The sequence below is a fragment of the Citrus clementina genome, unplaced genomic scaffold (genome assembly GCF_000493195.1).
Source record: "Citrus clementina cultivar Clemenules unplaced genomic scaffold, Citrus_clementina_v1.0 scaffold_7, whole genome shotgun sequence".
Lineage (NCBI taxonomy): Eukaryota > Viridiplantae > Streptophyta > Magnoliopsida > Sapindales > Rutaceae > Citrus > Citrus x clementina.
Genome location: NW_006262075.1, coordinates 20,678,593 through 20,706,067, shown reverse-complemented (window position 1 = coordinate 20,706,067; position 27,475 = coordinate 20,678,593). Strand labels below are relative to the sequence as shown.

Sequence of the window (27,475 nt, the reverse complement as noted above, 5' to 3'; positions counted from 1 at the left end):
TATTACTAAAATAATAAAAAATTGTAAATGGACTATTCTTTGTAAATTTAACGTAATTTTTCTTTGGTCATCTCTTTTCATCTAAAAGATAAAACAAGTTAAAATTGAGGGTTAAATTTTTTAATAATTATTATTGCATTGTAACAAACAAAAAAAAATGCTTCGAATTTGTGACTGATTAAGTCGGTGGACGTAAGTGACAATTAACGTTACTACAGAGCACATTTTACAAACTGTTATCTCATATTTTGATCCAATTTCCTTGAATATATAGACAATGCATAGCCCCTTTGCTCATGAACTTAAAATGATCTACCAAATGAATGAATCAATTTCATCAGTCTAGTCCGTTTGACATTAATGTTAGCTAATGAGAAAGCAAAGACTTTTGCTCTCCTTCATGTTCCCTATCAATTCTATCTCCTTTTTCTTCCTTAGCATTCATCTCCACTTCCAAAACATGAACATGACAACATTTTTCAATCGAATCAGCCACTAACTTCTGCATTTCTGACTCTTTCAGTGCATCCGTTGTTGCTTTCACACGGTCATTAGGGTAAGAGCAATACAGGAAAGAGTAGATGATGCAACATATAGCCATCGGAATGCTCATTGCCGCATAAATTGCCTTGGCAAGTGATGCTGCATTCTCTCTATCCGTTTCAATCTCTACAGAATTTGATGCGTCCTGAGGAATTGGCTTGTAACCATACACATGCTGAGCTAAAATCCCAACAACAGCCGGAGCAAATGATGATGGAATGGACTCGAAAGATTGATCCAATGCATATATGCTTGTTCTGCATCTCTCAGGAACTATCTCTGCAAATATCGGACTATAGGCACAATTTATACAGTAGTACTAGTAAATCGACATTGTAACAGCGCGTTACAAAAGGTATATCATACGTACTTGTTTGTCGCGGGAGCATTCCAGGACATGCACAATCCCATGATGAACAAGGCTAGGCCGTGCAAGAATGCAGTGGATGGATCATCAGGCAAGACCAACAGCAAAACTGCAGCAGTTGGAATTACTGAGGCAGCACTAATTTGTGATAGAATAACTCTTCCGGAATCTGGTAAGCGTTGGGCGAGAATGTCTCCCATTTTGCCTCCGAATAGACCCCCGAGACAGAATGCAATGACAAAGAGAGTCATGAGAAATGCTGTTAACTTGTGGGAGAAACCAATGAGTTCTAACCACATTGCGGCAAACGCGAAAGCTGACCCGGAAAATGAACCAAATACACCTTGAGCCACAATGATTTGGAATGTTGGGATTTTGATTACCATCTTCGCATCTGTGATTAAGTCCTTGATGTCAGCCCAAAAGGGCCTACGGGGTTTATGATCTATTTTGGTACCATCCTTTGCCAAGCAACGCGGATCATTAGCGTAGACATGAACTAGAACACCAACAATGACACTAATTAGTCCTACCAAGTGAAAAGCAAGTCTCCAGCCGGGGATCCCCATGAATGATGTTGAAGCTATCAGTACTGAACAGAATCCCCCAAGGACTGAGCCGAGGTATCCTGTTAGTTGTAGCCATCCAAAGGCCATCCCGCGGTTGGTTTCATCAGTTGAATCTGCAACAAGTGATTGAATTGCAGGAATCACAATGGCTAGTCCTATACCATTCAAGCCTCTTGAAACTGCTACCTATTGAACCAATTGACAAATTATGCACCCCTCGAGAAAATGAAAACTGATTCTTGACAGCATGTTTTTGTTTCCGAAAATGCAAAACTTTTTATTTTTGTTTCTGAAACTGCAGAACTTTTTTCTTTTGTATGTTCAAAGTCTAACAAATCTTTTCAACATGGAATTACCGAGTAACATTTAAGCAATGTTTCAAAATCTATGGGATCTGGGTACATAATCATGCACAAAATCAATTTGCGAGCACAATTTTCCATCAAAAACAGATCAGACCTGAAAGAAAGTGGAGGAAAAGGCGACGAGAAATGTGGCAGCAGCCCAGAGAAAAGCACCAAGAGCAATGACATGGGCACGATTGTGATGCGCAGATAAGTAAGCAGCCAAAGGGTAACAAAAAGATTGAACAATTGATCTAAACAGAGTGAGCGAGCCCAGTCCAGTGGGATCTGTATGCAGAGCAGCACCAACTTCTTTGTACACTCCTGGTAGCATCGATTCATCAGCTCTCTCCATTATTGCTGCAAAGTTCACTAGAACTAATGTTAAAGTCTCTGATTTCATTGTGTTTGTTGATGAAAAATGACATGGAAAGTATTTTGTTTTGAGTTGGTGCAGAGTGCTCTGTTTTTTGGCTTTGGATGCGGGAGGGAGAATATAATTTAAGGGTGGGTCCGGCCTAGGGATGGCAATTGTACCCGCAAACCCGCAAACCCGCCCAAACCCACCCGCCAAAACCCGCCCGTTGCGGGTAATTTTATCCGTTGCGGGCGGATTTAGTATTATAAATTAAAACCCGCATATGGATGCGGGTGGGTTTGGTATTAACCTTATACCCGGTGGATACCCGCATGGATATCCACCAAACCCGCAATAATTTTTTCAAATATTTTTAATTTAATTTAAATATAAAAATATATAAAGAAAATAATGTAATTAATCAAATTACCAAATAGCAAAAGGCTCAAAGTTGTGTATGTGTGTATATGGCTCATCTCTTATTCTAAAGTCATAACCTAAAGAAAACTAAAAGCATTTCCCTTCGAATTAGTATTTGAAAATATTAATCTTGATTATTATTTTAGGCATTGTGTTAGATGGGTGCTTATGGTGGTGAATAAAATAAATATATTCTCTTTGATCTTGTTTTAAATGATAATATGAAATGTAATTATTATTTTTAGATATTAGTTTGTGTTTTTTAAATAGATTTGTATAATTTATACTTAAATTTGAGAATTTGTGTTGAATTGATGTGGAAATTTTAATTTTTCATTTACACTGTTTAAATATAAAATTGAATATGTTATATGGAACTTGAGGTTATTATTATAAATTTATATATTAAATATTTGTGATTTTAAATACGGAAACCCGCAAAAAATCCGCCGGATACCATTGCGGGTTTGGTAATTGTTAAAACCCGCTGCGGGTGGGTTTTTTAAAAAAAATTAAAACCCGCTGCGGGTTGCGGGTGGGTTTGGTAATTTAAATTTTGTGCGGGTTTGGGTTTGGTAATGGCAAACCCGCTGCGGGCGGTGCCCATTGCCATCCCTAGTCCGGCCAATTATAGATCTTAAAAGAGTTTGAGAATGATGTTACTTGCTTTCTACGGAGAATAAATAAGGATTAAAGGACACTGTGCTGCTGAAATCTTATTTTAATATCGTGCATTACAACAACATATTTTAACGAGATTTATATTTCCAAGTTAAAGGTTCTTTCCTAAGTCATTGTTAAATGCTTTCCTTTACCATTGGTTCTGCTGAAATCTTATTTTAATATCGTGCATTACAACAACATATTTTAACGAGATTTATATTTCCAAGTTAAAGGTTCTTTCCTAAGTCATTGTTAAATGCTTTCCTTTACCATTGGTTCTTACTTAAGGTCTTATTATAATAGTGTTAGTTGTTTTATTAAATTCGAATTTGGTTCTTTATCATTCTGTCATTAACAAGTTGTATTTTATGATGATAAAGAAATGCAACTTGATTTAAAAAACCCAACAAAAATTTATCACCACTTTCAGTTTTTTTTTTAATTTATTTTCTTTTACTGTATTCAATAATATTATGCTTGATTAGAATAATTAATTCGCATCGGATTGATGTGACATCAATAAAATTTTATTAATTAAAAAAATTAATAACTAATTATTTCCTAAATCAATTAAATAATATCAAATAATTTACCACATCAACTAATATACAAATTAAGTATCTCAATTAAGTATTACATTACTCTATTGTATTTTATTCTTTCATGGGATAGTTTCAATGTTCAAGATTGTGGTTGAATGAAACACAATGACGTGGATTGTATGAGGTTGTGTTCAGCCCAAGCAAATTTGGGTTAAGGAAGTTGGGCCCAACGACCATTTTATTGGAGAGTGACACAATGGGCACCCTTAAGAACATCTTTATCAAACCCCCTGTTATAATTACAATTTTATCCGCATTTCAATTTACAATAATACACAAAAGATAAAAGAGCATTTTCTCTGTAAGCGTGAAACCAAAACTCACCGACATTCCTCAACCTACGTAGTGATTTCTTTAGATTCTAAAAAGTTTATTCTTTCTTGTTATGGTGTGTTTGCTTATTAAGAATGAGAATGAGAATCAAAGAATGGGCATGAATTATGTATTTACTTACTTAAATAAAAGATGAAATGAGAATCAAAGCAGTGGCCTCACTTAGGTAGAGTTTACTTTTTGGATTGGATTGGGAATCCTGAGGAGTGGAAATCCTAAAATTGGGAGTGTGGAGTGGGAGTAGGTTGTTTACTTACACTGGAATGGAAGCATGGAATAGAGATCAGAATCTAATTTATGTGTTTACTTTGTCTTGGATTGGGAGTAAATAGTTTCAAATTACAATTTTATCCTTATTTAAAGAATTATAGTTTTTAATTACAAAACTAATAAAAATATATTTAATGCATAATATTTATTTTATTATATTTGTAAATTTATTATAATTATTAATGTTCTTAATTATGAACAATAAATTATTAATTTTAATTTTAATATAAAATGAAACCTTATTTTATTTAATATAATTATATTAAATTTATTATTATATAAAATAATATTATATTATTTAGTACAAAATTAATATTTTCTTAGAATAAACTATTTATTATTATTATTAAATAAATATAGTACTATTGTTTTTTAAATAAATATAATAATATTATATTTATTAATTCTCTATTAATATAATAATATTATTTTAAAATAATTTTAACTTACAATCAATGCAAATTACTATTTAGTTAAATATAATATTATTATTCAAATAAATATAATAATATTATTCAAATAAATATAATATTATTTATTTTATTTTATTAATTATAAAATATTAAATTAAATTAAATTAAAAATAAAAGGGTAAAAAAGGAAGAGGTGGGAGTGGGAATAGGTGGGAGTGGATTCCCACTCCCACCTCCCCCAATGGGAGTCCCACTCCCACTCCCCACTCCAAAAATGAGTGGGGCCCACAGAGTGGGATTCCCAATCTCTTCCCATTTTGAGGAAGTAAATGCTGGAGTAGGAGGAATCCACACTCCTCACTCCCACTCCAACAAGTAAACACAGCATTAAAATTGAGAATGATTAGTAGAGTTCTCATTCCCATAGGGAAGGGAGGAATGAAAGTCTCATTTCCTAAAATAATTAATTATCCCCACTTAAATTTTGAAATTCTCATTTTATATTTCCTTATATAATTATTCTTATTATGAAAAATTTATTGTTGATAACAATCATAATCATAATAACACTAATAATAATATTGTTGCTACTAATATTAATTAGTATTATTAATCGTTACAATTAATACTTATCATTATTATTGCTGCTGCTACTAATACTACTAATAGCAACATCAGCAGTAGTATTAATAGTAACAGTAATATTAACAACAACAACAACAACAACAATTATTATTATTATTATTATTATCATCATCATCATCATCACAATTATTATAATAAGTAATGACAATAATCAACTAAGGTCAGTTTAGTTATTTGTAACAATTCATTCAAACTCTTATTTTCATAATTAAAATAAACAATTTATTCTGATTCTCATTCCTTATTTCAATTTCAGCCAATTTCGATTCCAACTCATTTGGATTATTAATTAGTAAATACACCATTATTGTTAAGAATAAATCTCATACTATCAATAACCAATAACCATATACATTGGTCATTATTCGATATTTAACATTTTTTTCTCTTTATTTTTTCTTTTGTTCTAAAGAGAAATTACAAAGATCTGCATTGGGAGAGAATACCTATTAACGGTAGTGAGTGGATGATTCGTATCAACCAAAAAAAGAAAAAAAGAAAAATTGTAAGAGACTTGTTTCTTCGAAGGAAGAGGAAGAAAAAAACGTGAACATGAAGTTCGAATAGGGTGTAAGCCGGGAGATGCTAATAGCTCTACTCTAAATTGGATCACAAAGAAATCTATTTGGACGTCGGTCCTAAAACTAAAGATGGTTTTTCTGGCTTGGATCCTAAAATGCAAAACCAGGTGCTGTTTCGGGGTCGGGTTCATGTGTGTTTACAAGGTAAGCTTGTGGTTGTATGTCTGTAGTGGGTAAATCACAAGCACGCACATTACAAAAATAAAGGAACAGTATATGATCATGAAATATATGCCCCACTACCAGGCTCCAAATGATCGCCTAAAGACTATTGATGTCAAAACTTTTACCATGCTCATCAAATCAAATCAAATATATATTTAAGATGATTAATGTAATGGGAAGTGACTCACCGAAAGTATTGTTCTTAATCCATCTAATCACATCCTACTCAATTGGCCTCTATTCATTTTTCAACCCTATATGCTATCGCTATCCTATCGTCATCACTCTCTTTCTAATTTTTATTTTTTTTCATTGACAAAACATGCTTGTGTGGATCGGATTCTAATTTGTCTGTAACCCCATATTGGTTCTTTTCTTTTGCTTCCCCTTTAGATTTACTTTCCACTTTTTAATTTCTTATTTACCTGCCCTTTTTCCATATAGATTAATCCAAAATTTCAAAAAATATGCTATTTTCCTTGCAATACCAACCATTCAAGTAAAAGAAGTGAAGGATATCTTTTGGCATCAACTCTTAACTTTATAACCATAGAAATCAGTACAAACATAAATGGAAAATATATGAAAATACCCAAAATCGAAGGAGCATGCAGTACTAATTAATTTACCCAACGTTTTGTTCTCCTCTCTTTCAAATCCAAAAACACATGAGCGAAAGAAAAAAAAAATTGCTCTAAAAGGAATGTGTCTAAATTTTTCCTGTCAAAACAAAACAAAAAAAAAATCATAAAATGTCAAAGTCCAGAACTAAATGGCCTTGTTTGCATGGGCTGGATAGCTCTTCTAGTGATATTTTTACAGGTATTTTTGTCTGTTTAGGTAAGTAAGAATGGGAGATTCAAATAGGGATGTATAAATTGCTCTCAAATTTTGTTTTTGTTTTTGTTTTACTAAAAAAACTTCCCAAAATAAATGCTATTAGATTATTAAAAAAAAACGTTTTGAGATTTCTCAACTTACAATTGGCTTACGTAGTGAACTTTCCACTCCTTTTCATTGGGATGAACTGAGATTTGGGGTGAAAAATGGAAACGGGCAAGCTATAAAATTGCATAGAAAATAAAATTAAAGTTACCCAATGGGGGTTTTTGAGTCGGACAAAGAGAAATGATGAGAGTTTCTGTGCTGAGTCACTAGCCATGATTTCATTAATATGGGCACAGGCAAATGGCATCATTAAGAGGGAAGCAAACATGATGAAAGAAAGGACGGTTTGGCTTTGATAAGGGTCCACTCAAACCCTCCTTTTCTTTGTCTCTTGTTGCTTCACATTTTCAATGTCAATGGCACCCAAAAAGGTTTTGTTGGGAGACAAATCTCATCCATTTTACACAAAAGAAAATTTACAAATTTGCTTTCCTATTTCCCTCTCCCATGTGGGCAAATGAGCAATGGATTGCAAAACAATTGATGATGATGAGAAGATTTTTAATACTAGTTCCGAAAAAGATGACATAGTTGATTGGATTTTTTTATATTGAGATGCAGTGTACGCGGAGGAAACAATTATATCATTTAAAAAAAAATTTAAGTATTTTGATCTGTAACGACCAGCTTTATTGTACTAATATTTGTGACGATACATTACCTTCTAAATAATTTAGAAGTAGAGTCAAGGGTGGTGGATTGTATACCTTATGGGATTCATCTCAAATATGAAAAACAAAATGTTTAGTTGACATCCGTCTGTTACTTCAGATGAATGGTTAAACTTATCACGTCCTTATATCTATTCCTCATCATGTATTAAATGACTCTCTTATTTATAATAAATAACAGAAGGGTTATGATTAAACTTTTGAGCCGTCGTGAACTTATGCAAATGAGATCCGAACTAGCAAAAACAAACTGTCATTATTTGCTGATTATATGGGGTGCAATCCGAAGGACCATTGAAATTTCAATAATTTCAAAATCATGCAAATTGCACAAAATGAAATAATTACCAATAAAGTAATTTGGATGCATAACAATTAATTATACATGTAATTTTAAAATCATGATTCTAGCATCTTTTCTACTTATTCATAGTTCTATCATCCTCTTTTAACTCTTCACATTTCTTGTAACAACATTAATTATGAATCATTTATTTACATGGGTAGCTTTACAAATCAGTTTAACAGAATGTTAAATCCTAGCCAAACTGTTGAAGAATGACAATGTTGGATTCTTGGCTGCCTATCTTTTCATAAAGAGTTGAATTTTTAGCTTTTATATAATAAACTATTGGTTACAGTTGATAATTCTAATGGCAGACAATATGGGCCTGCTGCAAATCATCTCTGGCCCACTTGGTGCACAAGATATGATGGAGATCCAAGTAACATATGAGTTTAGGATAATTTAAAAAAAATAGAGTGAAGGATTTTTTTTTAAAATTAATTTTAAAAGGTGAGGGGTAATCGAAGGCCAATCTTTTTTTTTTCCTTATAAGATTCAAACGAAAATGAACTTATTACACTCTACATATAAGAGCTTAATCTAATGTGAGCCATCACATACATTATGATGCGCAATCACATGCGTGGTGAGTTTTGATTGAGAGAGATTTGTTGTAAGATTTAATATTCCCTAATGAGAGTTTGTCACGCACACCATTAGACGCCGTAATATGTGAGATCATGCGCATTAGATCAGATCCCCTATAAATCTTATAATTTTCAAGTTCTATGACAATCTAAATTCATATCCTTATATCACAAACCAAAGGTATTTGAGTATAGTTTAGAAATTTACACCAACTATAAGTGAGACCTATACCCCTTGCCTAAGGATATTAAAAAAAAGGATTTATTGGAAGTAAATGTTCCTTTTTGAAAAAAAAAATGGAATACATTAGAACTTCTTGTAATATATATCCGTTGAATCTTCTTCAACTTTTATTGAAATCATATATTGTTTTAAAGATAAAAACAATTTAAAATTCACCTCAATCCTCCTGTTCATAAATATTATTTATTATAAATCTTCTCAATTAAAGAAAAAACAAGGAAAATTTTATAACTTAAAAGTGCCAGTTTTGTAACCAGTAAACATTTAATTTCAATCACCAGCATTATTGTGTGATAAGAATTGATATTGTAGTGCCTTCGATTGAAGAAAAAAAAATACTGAATTTAGAAAACGGAGTAGTTATGTAGTCATTATCTTATTAATGGAATCAAGACTGTTGTGTTGTTATTTCATAGCGTAGACAATGGCATGTAATATTTTTAATTGGTATAGATAGCCGTATATATAGGAGCATGGAGAGAAATATTTGAACCACCCTAAAGAATACAAAGCAATGGTACCCATGGCTAGTTTAGGTGATAGAGTCCCCCTTCTTGAAATTTGAAGTCCATAATTGCCCATAAATACAAGTGTGCTATAGCTAGGTAATGAATTGCATTAATTGATCAAATTAATTGTGTATTTCTGATATAGATTTTAGGACCAATTGGATAATATACTATAAAAAGATTAATGTTACGTTTGTTATTTTTACTTAATTCAGATTACAACAATTCAAATCATTTGTAATAAAACACAGATTAAGATATCGGAAATTATTGTTAAAATTCAAGACAGACGAATTGCAAAAGTTTATGTTATGTTTTAGATAAAAAGATTTTGAGCTTGACATCAAATTATATTATAATATATTTAACTTCTTTCCGATTAAATTATTACATGTCTCTCAAGTTAAAGGTGTATATATGGCCATTGTAATTGTGCGTGCCTTAATGTTAATGTAGATTCTTATCCTTTGTCTTAATTACGTTTCAATGACAAGGGCAACTGACCCATAATTTATGTGCTTTAATTTTTTGAGGGGTGTCCTATCCAGATGCAAGTTACAGGTAATCCAAAATAATGCCATTTTATGGGTTCGATACATGCCAATGCCATATCTAGCTATTACATAATTAAATCCTAAGAGCAAAGAGCGGTTATATACGTAGGACCTTCTTGGGGTTTCTGCAATGAATTGGGTACCTATATATATTACCTGCTCATTTATTACTACAGCCCGTAAAGTAATCTTAAGTAAACTTATCAATAAGGGGATGATGAAACATGTCATTTGTCCTTACAAAACTGAAGTTTGATTCCTCATCATCTCTCCATTAAAGGAGAATCTTCTTTACCCAAAAGACATAACTCAGGTACCAACAAAAAATAAATATCTAAGAAATTTTGTTACCTTACATGTAATGTAAGGTACAGTCTCTCACAAGGCTGTGGGTTCAATTTTTTATTTTTTTAATTATAAAATATTAAAATTTTATGGGATAAATTATTTTATTATTTTATTGATTTTTTGTGTTACAAGAAATAAATGGTATTTAAGTTCGCTAAAAAAAATCATAGAATTAAGAAAAATGACGACATTGGGAGAGATTTTATGTGAAGGTTCGGTGATATCAAACCTATGTCCAAATAGTATGTAATTAATTAATTGAATAATGGCCCTTATTCAGGCATCTATCTCAAATCAAAGGTGCGGTGGCTGCAGCCAAAAGTGTAGGCTGAAGACTCGCGCCCAAGTCTTCAAAGACCCACCGCACATACTCTCGTCATCTCGCAATCACTCTATACTTTAATCATATGTTTTTGCAATCAACTGAAAAAATACCATGATTATTCCAGCACTCCCATTATGGTTTAGTTGCCATTGAGCTATCTAAGTTTGCTTTAGGAAAGGAGGTTAAGTGGACCATTTGAAATGTGACACATCGAGTTATCATAAAAAGAACCTCATCAACTAATTATATAAGAGCAACGTTTAACAAGAAGCTAGGATTGCAACTCTACAGTGTTAAAAAGATAACCCCGCATGTGCTCTCCATATAAACTTATGGTAACTATTAACTCACAAATTAATTTTTGAGTGGAGTGAAATTCATAAGCTTTTACATCAAAACCTGAAGAGATTAAAAGGGTTAAGGTGAATTAAAAAGAAATGGAGGATATAATAATATTCTCCGATCATTCCATATCATTTGCTTATTACCAAATTATTTGTATACAATCCATTCCAAGTATTTGAGTGATTATTCCAAGAACAAAGAGGGATTTTGGAACTCCTCAAAAGCAATTTTAGGCTTAAGATATTGTTTAATGAGGGCATTTATTTGAGAACTTCTTTTCCGACAAAGTTGATGTATAATTGGCACGTAATTAACAACAAGATCAACATAGAAACCTAAACTCCCAAGAATGAAATAGTCAAAAGTTAAACAAGCTGGATCAATTAGTTCAATTGTGCTGTTAGCAATATCTAACACAAACTTTGTGCGTACTATTTGTAGATATGATCCAAAAGAACTTAGATATAGGTAAAATTAATCAAAGATATTTGTACTTTGGAATATTTCGGCGTTATACTATCTGTAAATTAAACACAAAAGTTTGTCCTCTTCTACTAATATAATGGGCACTTGAATATATGCCTTAAAGGTGTTGGGGATACCAAAAGATGAGCATCCTTTTTGAGTTCAGGCTCGAAATTTGTAGGGCATTTTTATAAGTAAAATAGATTGTCTTTGGCTCTTTGCCAGTTAACTAGCTAGCCACACTACTGTTTCAGCCTTTGACAATTTTACATCGATTCTGTTCCCGTGGGCTAGCCATCATTGCTAAAGAGCAAAGGCTATTCATTCACTGGCATGGGCCACCATGATGCTAAAAGAAAGTTGCCCGTATCACAGGTCACAACACCACTCTGGGCCCCCCTTTAAATCTCCCAAAATCCCATGGTTAATCATTTCAATTTATTTTCTAAGATTTATAAAAGATGTAGTGACCAAAAAGGTTCATCTATATCTATTTTTTTCATTTTTTGTCTCTCACACCTTCGCCCCAAAAAGATTCAAATTTTTTTGAAACTAGCTACAAGCTATCATTCAAAATTTAAACCCAAAGGTATAGTGAAAAGGATTTATATAATTGGAAGTGAAAAAGATCATGATCTCTCAATCAAAAGAAATCAAAAAGATTATCAACTTTTAGAGATATTTACATGCAAAAGATTCATTACCCCTTACTTTTGATAATGACAACATTTTCAGGAGTGTTTGGATTTGCAACTTTTTTTTTATAGAAAATTTCAGAAATTTGAAACATTTCAACATTATGCTTGTCAACTTGTCAATTATATAAATTCTCTCGTGCCTCAGCCTCTTTCTCCCTTGGCGCTGGCGGGGAGGAAAAGCTTTCATAACATCATTACTGCAATTGCTTGGCAGAAACCTCTACATGGCATATTATGTAATTATTTTTTAGAAGTTATTTTCTTTGGGGCGATACCTTAATTAATTAGCCTCATGCCAGGGCATTGTTTAGGGGAAAAAGATATAAATGGTCAGTGTATAATGATGAAGAGGGAATTAGTGCTTATACTCAAGTACTTTTAGTGATGTTTAAGTCTCACCTTGCCAGATGATTCAAAACCAATAACTTTGAGTAGTCCACGTATCATATGTCTTCTTAATGATATAATCATCAAACATATATAACTTAAATCATACTCCAAAATAAAAGAAGACAAAAGCTACTAATCACTTTGTAATTATATTAGCTTCAACTTTTTCAAGTTGAAGCACCCCTCCACAAACCAAACCCCCCTCCCACAAACCACAACATTAAGAATTCGAAAATTACTATGGCTAGTTTCCCTTTTGTAAGCACTACCACCAAACACTTGCATAAACTAATAGCTTTTACAAATTGGTATCATTGTGATACATTCACACACAGAAGAGGAAGCATTAACTGTTATTACTTTTCCATATTACATTTTCTTTAAGCATCGCACAAGGAGCACGAGAAACACGAACTATTAAAAGGGTATCATATTCTTATAGCATGTGATCAAAATATTCAACAGCCAAATAAATTTTTCATCTTGCGATCGAAATTGGCCAGCTTTTGCTTGCAATAAAGGAAAATTGGAAAGCAAGAAATTCGAATTCCCATGGTTGTACTTTAAACACCAATTTATATAAAAGGTCAGTTCTGTCCAAAAGTCCGAGCACGAACAGATATTTTAACGTACGTGCGAAATGTGCCAAACTCTAAAATATTGGCTTAGTAGAATTGGAGTATTTTATTCGTATAATGGCGTGTATTATCAAATAAAATTTTGGGCATATCTATATATCATCAAAGTAAGCAAAAGACAATAATTGTGAGAATAAAAGAAATTTATGCATCCATGAATAGATATTTGAATAAGATTGCGGCGGCTAACGATTCCCCAAATCATGCCACCAATCACTCCGAAATATGTTTTATAGAGATTTTTAAGCAAATATAATATATATCAGTCATGTTTAGGTACGGACGTTCTTATAAAAAATTTATGCATATAGAATAAAACGATGAAAAAAAATATAAATTTTAATATTAAAAATAAAATATATATATATTAAAATTCATATTTTTCTTATCTTTTAGCTCTATTCACAATTTAACACAATTTAACGGAAATCCGCATGAACACCACTGTATATATTCTGTGAATTTCCCAATGGTAGATAATGATAGAATAAACCAGCCAAAACTTCAATGCCATTTGATTTGCTTCGGTTCACTTTTTTTTTTTTTAAATATATGAAAATTTTCATGTGTAAACGTTTCTATTTTACAAAATATATTCGAAGCAATATATTAGTATTTTACGATAAAATAATGACACAGAATTATTGAAATAACAACACAGTATTATTTCAATAAACTAGTATTTTCAAAAGTGCGAACCTGTGTAGAAGAAAAAAACTATTAAATTTAAATATCTAAAGAAAAAGGAGGTTATGGAGAGGGGAAAAAGACAGTTTCATGATTTTGTTTCTAATTCCATTCTTGCAGACCCATCAAGAAAATCATCAAAAACTTAAAAAATAAAAATATTATATTAATGAGAAATTGCGGAGAGCAGGCACATTGAAAAGAGGCCATTATCGTTTGTATTAGGAGAGAACGTGTGTGTGTGTATAAAGAAGAAAAATAAATAAATAAAAGGACCAAGTATTATTTACATATAATTAAGAATAAAAAGGGGGAAAAAAGAAAAAAAAGAAGGGTGCTCTAATTATGTTGGAAGTCATGGTTAAGATGATGGAGAACATAAAGATTCCATCTATCTCTTCATGCATAATAACTATGTATATCATATTCTTTAATTGTTGTGATCATCATCATCATCATAATCAAATTGCATGATTCTAAAACTATATCAATCAATCAATAATAATTCTAATTAATCCGAGGAACATATCCATGATTCCACCATACCTTCAGTTCTTGTTGTAGCGGCCGCCACATTCACACTCTCCTGTCCCTTGTCTCTATGAAATTCTGATGAAGCTTGTGAGAATCTGCTCAGTTTCCCATTTGCAAATAGCCCGGCTGTTGCTTCTTCATTTTCATTTGACCCCACGGCAGCCGTTGCGCCGGTTCCAGTCCCATGGCCATGCCAGCTTGTAGGACTGTTGTTGTTGTCTGATGATGACACTAAGCTTTGAAGTCCACTCATTAGGTTTGTGTTAAGATGGGAGGCACTAACAGCAGCAGCATGACTTAATCCAAGCTCCTCTAAAGAGCTGCCTTGTGGTGGTGGTGGTGGTGGTGGTGGTTTGGTTTCAAGTATGGGGGAATTTGCAAGTGGGTATTTTGGGGGGACTTGAAGGAGTGAGTGTAAGTTGAGAATTGGATTATTATGTTGCATGTTCATACCGAAAAGATTTTGTTGATGAGAAGGTAGTTGTTGGTAGTTAATGTTAGTAGAGGTAGTCGTAGCAGTAGCATTAGGAGTAGAAGTAGAAGCAGAAGCAATAGCATCAATAAATATGGAACTATTATTAGAGGTAGAAAATGGGATTGGGTTGATAAGTTTTTGAGCGAATGGTCTCAAAAGATTATAAGAAGAAGGTGGTTGTGGCAGTGAAGAATCCAGATGGGAACCTATAGTTGATCTCATCATCAAGCTAGAAGAAGTTGATGAAGAATTACCAAATAGATCAAGCCTTGTTCTTGGGAAATGTGAAGATGTAAAGGGTGGTGCAGGAATCCCAGTGAATTCTTGAACCATAGCTCTAAAGTTGGTAGTATCTGTTGTGAGCACAGTTGTTGGAGCACGCCTTGAAGCCCTTGATCTCTTTTTCGGGTTCCGAACCATCATAGTACTGTGCTGGTTGCTGCTGTTGTTAAGGTTGATATGGGATTGGTCGATATTTAGACCAGGCCCTGGAGCCGTCGCTAAAAAAGATGGAGCTTTTGATGACACGCTTTCAGTTCCTCCTTCTCGAGGAGAAACGTGTAAAGCTGGAAAAGCAGTTGCTGACGACGAAGAGGAGGGAACAAACAACCCACCAAGATCGGTGCAATTGGGCTCAGATCTTAAGCTTTTGGACCAAACCATATCAAGATTAAGGAGAGAATTTGGGTGATGGTTTGTATTGAGTGGTAGTGATGATGATAATCTTGATGATGATGAGGATGATGCTGATAAAGGATCAAAGTTGTAGTTTGATGACAAATGGTCAAACAAAGAAGGCTGGTGAAGGTGGTGGTGGTGGTGGTGCTGCTGCTGCGCCGGTGCCGGCGCCGGCGGTGGGGGGTAACTTGATGAGTTATTATTCAAGAAAGAAGAAATGGAGTCAGCGCGTGAATCATACTCTTCATCACCACCACCACCACTTGAAGATTGCATACTATTGCTATTACCAGAATCCATTAGACCCCCCAAAAAGAAGATAAAAAAGAAAGGTAGACAAGAAACTGAGATTTTCTTTTGCTTACTTTGCTTACTTGCTTGGTTGCTTGCACACAAAGAGACTCATTTAAAGCCGCACGGTGTGTAAATAAATACAAGGAAAGAGACAAAGAGAGATCTTCTGGAAGCAAAGAGATATGAGACGTATCAGAAAGTACCCATGTTGTTGTTGTTGTTGCCTTTAGAGCTCTGATCTGCAAACATTTGGCCTTTGAGCAACCAAAGGGTATGAGAAAATTAGGGTTTTGTATTACGAAGAGTGAGAGAAAAAGAAGAGAGGAAGGATTTTTTTTTTTCTTTTGAGAGGTTTCTGGTTATGGATTTGGAGCCAAAGGATTACAAGAGTGGGGCAGCCATGTGAGAGAGAACCAAAAAAGTGTGAGCTAGCTTGTTGCAATATCTAACTGGTCAAAGTCTGAGAGAGTTGTGGTTTTGATTCATAGTGTGAAAACAAGAAAAATGTTTGAGGTTGAGTGAAGTCGATAGTATTTTTTCCTTTTTTTCCCAAATTAAAAGAAAATTAAAAATGAAATTTGAATAACAAGTACCCTTTTTTATATAATTTGTGGGAATAATGAGGTGGGCAAGCAAACAAATTAGAGGAGATGGTTGTTGAATGGTATAAAGAAAAGATAACAACCATCACAGCCATTACCTTTCAAAAGAAATTTAGAATGAAAAATAAAATTGATTCATCAAACATTATCTAATAATTGTCTCATGTTTTGTGCAACAATTATATTAATATTGCCTGATGGTTTCAGTGTTAAGGGATTATTAGATTAGTTAATTTGCATAACAAACTAATAGTAAATTAATAAAGATCAAAAATAGATTAATGTTCTCCAACACCCACAGCCTTTGACCAATTCAGGAACTATAAATAAAAATAATAATAATAATAATAATTTAAATCTAGGGTTATAATGGAGGAACCTCAGAGAATCTTTCACAGTCTTGTCCATGATCTCTGCTGATATTTTCTCTCACTTTCCTGATAATTTTCTCACTACTCTTCCCAATTTCATCACTTTTTCTTATATTTAATGAGAATTAATTTATTAAGTATTGTTTGAAAGAAAGCACAAGAAAATGATCAAATAATCTCATTCGTTTCGATGGATAGATCAGTTCAACAACAACAAAGTTCGCTGCAACTATCAAAACCAAAAAGAAACTATATTTAATGATAATTTATAACAATTAATGACATGTTTTAATTACACAACTTGGGTTCGGATTGATACTGTACGTCTTTATCATTTCTACGTCTTATTTATTTATTTATTTTTATAACCTATGGTCTGTATTTGCCCTACAGGACCAAGCCCCAGCCCTTAAATCCTGAATTTTTACGTATTCCAAGTTCCAATTGTGCACCTAATGCTTCCAAAAGCTGCCATTATTGATCCCTAACTCCATTAATGTACAATTTAGAGTTGTTGATGATAAAGACAATATATTTGATTAAAAAAAAATGTAGCAAGAATATAGTAAGTGATACTGAAATTGTTTGATTAATTTACAATTTCAATAATATAGCATGTATATAATTATTCACCATTTGGTCAATTAATGTAAATATTCATTAAATTATTTTGTCGAACATATAAATATACAATGGTGTTGTATATTCTAAATTATTTATTTTAAAAAAAAATTAAATGATGTATCATTCATCATTTAGTTAGTAAAAATAATATAATTTATTTATTTAAATTTTATAAATTAATTAATAAATTACATATTATTTAAAATAATTTTTGAGATTAAAAAATTTAGATATTTATCATTACCCATAAATATATATTCGCATGACAATTCTTTACGGTTGATAATTATAAAATTGTATTGAGTCATACAAAATTACACAGGCGCAATTTGGCAGGCGGCATTGCCACGTGTCACTGTTTGATAGTTTCAACAAGCTAACGCGCGCGCGCGCGTGCCTTGCCGCTCACCACATGAAATGAAGGTAACATCGTCCAGTAGATTTTTTCTTCTTTTTTTTTTCTATTTTAATCAGATGATACATAATGATCTACGTGGCGATATGAACACTTTCAAATCACTTACCTAATTATGTCTCATTTAAGTTACTTGAACTTGTAAAACTACTAACTTTTAACTGTTTTGTTTGGGAGCGCAATCTCTCGGCCAACTACAAAGATTTCGATCGAGCGAGCGAGCTAGCTAGCTATCTATCAAATTCAAAAATGTGGATTGATGGGACATCGATCCTTTTCAGAGAAGCTGTGGCTCACACGAGATTTTGCAGCAGTCACTTTTTTGATCATCTGAACCGTTGATCTGAATTGAATTGATGGGGATATTCATATTCTTTGATGGCTTCCTCACCCCCGTGTCATAATTTCAGCTCCTGATAAAAGTGCTTTTTAATGTAAAATATAAAATATACAAGGAAGTGATTGTAAGAGAGAGTCTCCACAAAAAGTAGGGTGAGCTCTCGGTTCATTGCATTATCATTAGCCACAATATTGACTTCTTTGTATCGGTGGTGTGTGTGTGTGTGTGTGTTTGTGTGTGTGTCTCTCTCTCTCTCTCTCTCTATATATATGTAAAATGCTTCTAATGGAGATGGCTTGCAGCTTTGGGCTTCCAAACAAATCTCAAGTTTCCAGTTATGGGCTTGGACAATCAGAGACAAAGAGGAAGAGTTAAAAGAGATTGTAGATGTGTCTTAAAATTAATTTTCATAAATGATTGCTTCTAAATAAAATTACTTTTTTTTTTTTTACACATTAGTAATACTAACAATTTTTTCAATAAAAGTGAAATAGTCTTCTGTACTATGCTTGATAGACTTCTAAACTATAATTGTTTTATCTATAGTTTGTCAATTCCTATTTAAAAGTCGTAGTTTCTTAACCACAGTTTAGGCAACTGCGAATGGGCTAGCGGAATTTGAACTCTAAATGCATATATTATTATTATTATATACAATACAATTAAAGTTCGATGGATAAGGATCCTCTCCTACTATGAGAGAATCTTAATTCAAACATAATACATAGTATAAATGTTCGATCGAAACCTAACAAACAACTGAAGCCCACTATAAAAAATCAAGAAAATACTCTCACAACGATTGGGGAGACTCGAACCCTCCATTTTAGAATCAAAGGTAAGAGGTGGCGACCAACCAAATTAATGAATTGTTGGCAATTTCTAGAAGATATTTGATTGCAATATCTATGGGTTGTGATTTAATAATAATAATAAAAAAAAAAGAATCTTTGATAATAACTAATTGAAAGAAGTGCTCTTCTTTTCAAATTCTTAAGACAGTATTGAAAGAATTCCATTACTAAATAAAAGGCATGGATCATCCTTATAGGGAAAAAAAAATCTATACATTATCAACAGCAAAAAAAAACTTGGGTACTCTATAAAATAATATTGTTAAGATTAAGAAAAAAGATTATTTTAGCGAAGTTATTTATTTATTAATAAATGAATAATTTATAATTTATTGATAAATTAATAGATATAAATTTAGATCTTTTTTTTTTTGTTGTTATTGTAAGAAGAGTTTTATTAGTATATGTACATACTTACCAATAAAAGAACACAAATCGTGCTTCCTCAAGCCAACAATATCTCCAACAACTATTATCCATAATAGTATAACATAGTTTTAAAAAACTTGTAATTATATAATTTCTTTCTTTCTTTCTTTATTTAATTTATGTAATCATATACATATATACCTAATGTAGCGCATATTGTGCTAAAAATTAAAGACGTGACTGAGTTCAATTTTAGAATAAAAAAATAAAAAATAAATATCTTTAAGGGTCTAGCTATGGTACCACTGTGGTACCATAGTTTTGCCCTATCTTTAAATGCATATTTTATAAAGAGTTAAATTTAAATTATTAAAGTCATAAGGGAAAAAAACTGTTCAGTGTTATGGAATTCTATATTTTTATTCATTACTAATTTATATTTTCATTGGGCCCTAAAGGATTAAAAATAATAATTTTATGCATTTAGGGACATTTTTTTATTTAGTATACTGGCCCAAGTCTTTAATCAAGGTTATTAATTTCTCAAACATATATTTATTGAGATTTTACTGTATTAAATTTTTTATAATAACTTTACATGTAAAAACTCTATATACTGCGCAGCTGCCCCAAACGGGTCTAAAATCTTTTTTTATAGAAGCTCTACGTTCTTGTATGGATCAAAGAACTAGCATTGTTAACCAAATGAATTATTTATTGGCTGCGTAGCTTAAATAGTACTTTATATAAAATATTTATCTAATTGTGAACATGTTTCAAGTAGTTTTCTATTGATAAATTTTTGTTAAATGTAGTCCAACTAAAACAAGCAATGTAGCAAACCCAAAGCTAATTATGGGTACAATTTGGTGGAAATATTATTAACCGTTAAACCCCAATTATCTGCTTCGGTTGTCGTCCAAACTTGACCTAACAAGTCCCATTTGACTACATTCTCGTCAATGGCAGTATTTTATTTTTATTTTTTTAGTTGCAAGTAGCATAAATTGTTGAGCTTTTCAGGAAGGAAGGCAGACATAAAATGTATTACTTGCTTTAGAAGTTGCTTCAGAATTGAGATATCCCTGCAAGAATTGGATTGCCTTGTGTGAACCAATTATGTAAGGCATAAGCTAAATTTAGCTAGGAAACATGGGCTAAAAGATATTATCATTAATTCTTTGCGATCTTTTACTTGATTCTCCAGGCTTAATAACCTATTCTTGCATTTAAAGCTGTAGGTCTAAGCTTCAAACCCGCACACCCCCCCCCCTCTCGGCCTCTCCTCTTTTTTCTTTAAGAATAACCTAGGGTTGGATGCATCGAGCCACTTCAACTTTATTTTATTTTATTCTAGGGATTTTATCCTTCAACTACCTCAGGACTATTAAAAGTATAAAGAGCTACTCAAGTTTTAAATATTATCTCAAAACCACCTTAAATTTTGGTTCTATATCAACTAGTTACTATTCCATTAATTTCGTTACCCATCATTAATGAATCTAAGGTAAAATACTATTTTACCATAAACATCCTAAAACATTATTTTTCCTCATTAAATAAATCTAATCGCAAAATGATATAAGATAGTTGTGTATTACAAGTGAGATACCTTCCGAAGTGCATAATTTGGGCTACAGATATTTATTTTCGGCGTATAATATATTATTTCGAAACTTGCCACGAGACATATTTAACCTATCTTTGTGTTACTTTACCCCAATGTAGAACCGAAAATTATGTTTCTTTGTTGGTCGTTTTTTAGTTTTAAGATTTTTTTTATTTTTCCTAATTCTTTTAGAATTTTTATCCTTTTTTTAGAACCCGTATTTGAGTGTCGTTTGTTCTCATTTTCTTATTTTGATCAGGAGAGTTTTATTATAAAAAATATTTTAGATTTGTCTATTTTAGTAAATTTGCGATATTTGGGGTTATTATATAAAGGTTTAAAACTCTAATTTGTACTATTCATAATTGTTCAATAAATTTTTTTATTCAAAAACTTTGTTTCAACTATATTCAACCCTTTTACCCTTTCGTTTCATCATAAAATAGTTTTTTACCTTTAAATTATTTAACAATAGCTAACAAAATTAAAAGAAAAGTGGTTAGTTGACATAAAACTAAAATTTGAGGTGGTTCTAAGATGTTATCGTAAGCTTGTGGTAATTTCTTGCACTTTTGATATTCTTGAGGTGGTTGGGGGATAATTTTCGTTTATTCTATTTTTAACTCCTACCCACTAATCTTCGGATTCAAGCTCAGTGATCAACTAATAAAACTATTTGGAAAGCACTTATGTAGGCCCCTAAAGAGTAAAGGCATGCTTAGGTTAACCCTGTTATAGTACAATCGTGAATTATATTATAAGAAATTATACTATATCTTTATAATATTTATAAGTATATGGATGTATTTGATAGTATATTTGTTATAAGGGTACTGCTAAGTTACAACTGCTGTAACTTACAACTCTTTCAAAATAATATAAAAAGTTATAACATATGGTAAGACCCGCATAATCTTTATTGTAACTTATAGCTCCTTTAAAATAATGTAAAAAGTTATAACAGATAGTAGGACCTGCATAATCTTTGAAGGGACTGTAAGTTACCACCATTTTAACTTAGTAAAATCCTTATTATAATATCTCTTCATAAAGAAATTATCCTTTTCAAAAAGTGATTTTAAAATATATTTCAAGTACGTATTTTCTTTGATGCGTGATGCTCCAAGTATTGCAAGTATTTTTTTTCATCCTTAATTTTTTTTTCTATGTATAATATGATAGATAAAGATGCAAATTCATGCTTCTGTTTATATTTTTATAATTTGGATAGAGACCCATGGATAATATTTTTTTTGAATAAAAAATTGTACGTGGTTATTAAATATGTTATAATAATTATACAGCTGGTTCATGATTATTCCTAGCAAATAATTTAAAGCCGTAGCATATGCTCAGAAATTAGAACTAAGAGTAACGAATTTAAATTGTATATAGCTACAGTATTAGACATATTAAAAAATGCTCAATTGCTCATTCTCCAAAAATATATTCCCCAAATCAGAATTTCTACAACGCACACAAGAATAATTTTCTTCCGTCTTTTTTCTTTTCTTTTTTTTTTTGTGGATCCCTATCTGGTATTATTCTTCACCACCTATGTAGAATCCAAGCAACAAAAAAAAGGATACGAATTAAAGTTACTAGAAAAAGAAATTAAAAAAATGCGGAATACATGTATGAGTGTATTTTATAAAAAATAAAATCTATGAGATCATAGATTTTTATTCAATTTCAAAAATTTAATATGCTAAAGAATTCCTAAGGTGACAATTTAAAGATGATTCGAAACTTTTAAAATTGTAGAAAGTACGAATAAATCGTGTATACAAGAAAATTCCACCAAAAGAAAAGGAAAAAAAGGATTAAAAAAGTGAGAGATGAGATGAATTATCTTAATAAGTTGAAGATTAATTCTATTTTAAGTCGTTTCCGTCATTGGTCAATTTATATGTTTCAATATTTTGATTGGAATAACTCAGCATAATTGATCTTAATCAAAGTCTACCTAACATGATGCAGTTAAATAATTGAAGTTTTAGACTACTTACATCTATGATTAGACTCCACTACGCTCTACCTTTACTATTTCATTTTTTTTCTTCCTTTCTTTTGACTTAATTGTGAAAGCGCACCTAATTAACCATGATTAGTTCTTGTATTTTTCATGTATGTCAATTATCAAATTCCAAACTTTTATATAATTTGGCTTTTATTATTTGTCAGATGTTTATTGGTATCTTGCCATTAATTCAAGTCGATTTTATACTTAGAGAGGAGGTGTACAAATATATAATATTCAGGAAAATTCTATTTCCAGATGTGGATAATTAAGAGAACCAAATAACAAAACTCGTGTAAGAAGTCTGCTCTTGAGCTAAATGAATTTTTTTTTTTTTGGGTTTTATTTTTTGGATTTGATATGAAAGTGAAGCATATACTAGCAGTTGGATCAAGATGTATGATAATTGTCTATTCATGCTTAAGAGGATAAAAATTGACACGGATCGAGAAGAAATTGAACTTTGAACACTTCCATGATGTTGAAACGAAGGCATACTAGACAAGTCTATGCCCAATTTTACCTAACAGCCTCAAGTTTTTGCTTAAATTTCAGCTTTTTAATATTTCAATCCATTTTTGAAAACACGTTGTGCAAGCTTTTGCGACATGTTGGGCTTAAGGATCACGGATGACAGATTCACAGCCAGGAGGCTGCTGCTAGGGTTGAATTTTCAAATGGGATTATTATTATTATTTGAGTTTTGGGATCAAACATTTTTAAAAGTCAAGTGGTCCTGGTGATGATGTTAAATAATTTTGTGGCAGAATTTGACTATTGACTTGTCTTCCAAAATTTTCCTCATCCCAGGATCCAAGGCACTGACCAACTGATCACCATTCAGCAAAATGTTTGACAAAATCGGAGCCAGCTTTTATCTGTGTTTTATCTTAATTTAGTTCGACATTTTAACTCGGGACAGCTTGAGGTAATTAGCAACCAGGCCAGTTTGGGAATTGGGATGAGCTTAAGTTTGGGTCCAAAGCAGGCCCAAAATTTCAAATGAGCCCAAAAGACGAATAATCACTTAGCTTGATGAATCATTACATCAGTGCTTATATTACCCAAACACGTATGCACTTATGCAACCACGTGTCGCTTGCCATGCAGAAGCACTAAAAATTATAAGCAAACTCCAAGCTTTCGGTGATTCAATCACACAAGCAGATATGTTGAGAAGCAGCTTCCTCCGCCGTGGATACAACAAAGTGGCCGGAGTTTTTGGCCGAGCAGAGGCCAAGAAGCAAGATTTTCCGGTGCTTGAAGGGCATCCAGCAGCACAAGAAAGTGCTGAAGTGGCTTTGGAATCTCGTGTGACTGTGCAAGATAATGTAAAGAAGGTGATGAAGGAGTTCAGGATTTATAGATGGAATCCTGACCGCCCTGATAGCAAGCCCTTTCTTCAATCTTATCATGTTGATCTCTCCGAGTGTGGTCCTATGGTAATAAGTTAGTTAATTGATTGCTTTATTGGGTGTTTCATTTCATGGTTAAAGCTAATTAAATGTTAATTTCTCAGTAAAAGCACTATTATGTTCAAGTGCGCATATATGTAGAGTTCGAGTATAGTTAATTTCTATGAATAGGAATAGACAATTGGAATTGAAAATCTTTTGTTGTTTAGGTTTTGGATGCATTGCAGAAGATTAAAGCAGAGACTGATTCGAGCTTGAGCTATAGAAGGTCATGCAGAGAAGGGATTTGTGGGTCGTGCGCGATGAACATTGGCGGCACCAACACTGTTGCATGCCTTAAGCCAATCGATGGCGACACTAGCAAGCCAACTATTATAACTCCTCTGCCTCACATGTTTGTCATCAAAGATCTTGTTGTTGATCTCACCAATTTCTACCAGCAGTACAAGTAAGCTAATCATGTCGTAATTAGTTAACGAAATGGGTCTTAATTAAACTCAATTGACCATACTGAACTTACATTATTATTTGAGATCTTGTTGTCTGATATGTTTGATATTGAGATGCTATCGTTTCTTAATTTAAAGCTGCTTCAAAATGAAATTATAGCTGTCAGGTATATTATGCTTTGAAAAATAATCACGAGCAAAACATTAGTTCACATGCTTGTATACCTCCAATGGGTTTGTTACACACCATTGTCATGTACATAAATATGTTGTGCTTTCAAGTATATATGTTGTACTTTGCTGTTATGTCATATAGGTCGATTGAGCCCTGGCTGAAGACAAACATGGTGCCCAAAGATGGGCGAGAGTATGGGCAATCACCCGCAGACAGAAAGAAACTAGATGGTCTGTATGAATGCATACTATGTGCTTGCTGTACCACTTCATGCCCCTCATATTGGTGGAACCCTGAAGAGTACCTTGGCCCCGCCGCCTTGCTCCATGCTTATCGATGGATTTGCGACAGGTAACATACTAATATTGGACGGCTGATCCTATCTATCAGGTTAAGCGTTTGGATAATGTGATCTGTCTAACAAAGTGCCCCCGCGCCCCCCCCCCCCCCCCCCAAAAAAAAAAAAAAACACAAAAACAAAACCCTCTCTGACAGCCGGGATGAATTAACAGAAGAAAGATTGCAAGCATTAACAGAAGATGAAAGGAAATTGTATAGATGCAGAGCTATCAAGAATTGCACAGCAACATGCCCCAAAGGTTTGGATCCAGCTGATGCAATTCACAAAATGAAGACTAAGCATATATGGTTTCTCAGCCTATGGAAATGGTTGAAAGCATGTAGTAGCGGCTCTAATCTCATACAGAATGCAACTTGAGCCACTAAATTTTCCTTTGCTTAATTTTTTCTATCTTTTCTCATTTTATATGATGCAAATGTGCCTATTTCGAGGTGTTACAATAGAAAGTTTGACTTGGAACATGCAAAATTGGGATGAGATTGACAATATGTTGCAGTACTTATTTCACTTCACTCGGAACAAATTGTTTATTTGTTGAAATTGATGGGCGATGGATTCTCATTTCGGTTGATTATGAAGCAATTTAGTAGAATATTGATTCAAGCTTCAATTTTTGAACTTCTGTTATTTTATAGAACATGAAATTAACTATTTATTGTATACAAATCTCCGGAAATTGATCACATGTCGTGAAATTATTGAAATGTGCCGAAAAATATTTGTGGGCTAGTGTTTCTCTTCATTGTTTTTCTAATAGGAATTAAAAGTAATCTATTTTCTGAACAAATCATTTTTTTTTCTTCAAAAGATAGTATTTTTTTCAATGGAAATTAGAATAATTCTATCACCTAAAAACTTCTAAAGATTTGTAAGGATGAAAAAACTTCAAAAGATTACGATGAGTGGTCATGTCCTCATTATTAATATGCTGTATAGTTTCTATTATAATTCAAATGACTAAATTGCCCGCTTCTGTGTATTTTTTTATTAATTTAGTTGAAAATTATAAAATTAAATAATCGAATTCATTTTTTTTATTACTTCGATTTTGAGGTTTTACACTTTTTTTTAAGTTACACTGATGTTAGAACATAATTAAACTTTTGGTGAAAGCCATCGTGGAAGCATATCTAAATTTATAATACTTAAATGCTCTTTAGAGTTGTGTAGTTAGGGATGGCAATGAGGAGGGGAGGGGAGGGGACCGATATCCCCGTACCCATCCCCGATATTTTGTGTATGTCCCCGTCCCCTCCCCGTCCCCGTCAGAATTACTTGAGAGAATCTTCATCCCCTCCCCGAATAATAACAGGGGATCCCCGAGGATCACTGATCCCCGAATAACTAATACATTTTTTTTTCAATTTTGAGTTAATCATATTAAAATAAAAAATTCAAATAAAAGTAAAGTTCAAAATATATCTTACATTAATATCTATTACAAAAGTCACATACATTAAATTAGTAAGTAACGCAACATGCAAGGAATACAAACTTCTTTTACAAACTATCATGAACAAATTAATAGTTTAATACAAAATTGTTACAAATAAAATCGAATTTAGATTGAAAATTAACTTTTTCAATGGTGGCGTGGGCACTTTATAAATGTGGACTATTCCCTTTACAACACAATAGTTAAATCGGAGCAAATTAAAAACAAATATTAGATTAGATTAGATATTAAAATTGTGATTCGCTGTGGGCAATTATAACATCTAAAAATAAATAAAAAATAGATTTAAGTTTAAAATATTTAAAGAATATTAAAATTAAAAAAAATGTTTGGCTAATAGAATCTACTCGGTCTTTTTAATGTCCTAAATAAAAATTTAGGACTTTAATTAGTTAATTAGGCCTAA

General features: G+C 32.3%; 3 protein-coding genes across 3 annotated transcripts; 1 reads left to right on the top strand and 2 right to left on the bottom strand.

The window, feature by feature from the left end:
- Positions 1-234: 234 nt before the first annotated feature.
- On the bottom strand, positions 235-2,265 carry LOC18037235. The gene is made up of 3 exons (XM_006428113.2): positions 1,939-2,265; positions 914-1,665; positions 235-836 (listed from the first exon to the last, which is right to left on the bottom strand). Exons 1-3 carry the CDS (start codon positions 2,224-2,226, stop codon positions 368-370), a joined length of 1,509 nt encoding a protein of 502 aa, XP_006428176.1. The 5' UTR covers positions 2,227-2,265; the 3' UTR covers positions 235-367.
- Positions 2,266-14,343: 12,078 nt separating this feature from the next.
- Positions 14,344-16,490, bottom strand: LOC18036915. The gene has a single exon (XM_006428111.2). It carries the CDS (start codon positions 16,013-16,015, stop codon positions 14,540-14,542), a length of 1,476 nt encoding a protein of 491 aa, XP_006428174.1. The 5' UTR covers positions 16,016-16,490; the 3' UTR covers positions 14,344-14,539.
- Positions 16,491-24,382: 7,892 nt separating this feature from the next.
- Positions 24,383-25,936, top strand: LOC18037039 (succinate dehydrogenase [ubiquinone] iron-sulfur subunit 3, mitochondrial). Its single transcript, XM_006428110.2, is given in 5 exon segments — positions 24,383-24,655; positions 24,838-25,076; positions 25,394-25,603; positions 25,748-25,895; positions 25,898-25,936. Coding segments are annotated over 5 exon segments (909 nt in total).
- The last annotated feature ends 1,539 nt before the right edge of the window (positions 25,937-27,475 follow it).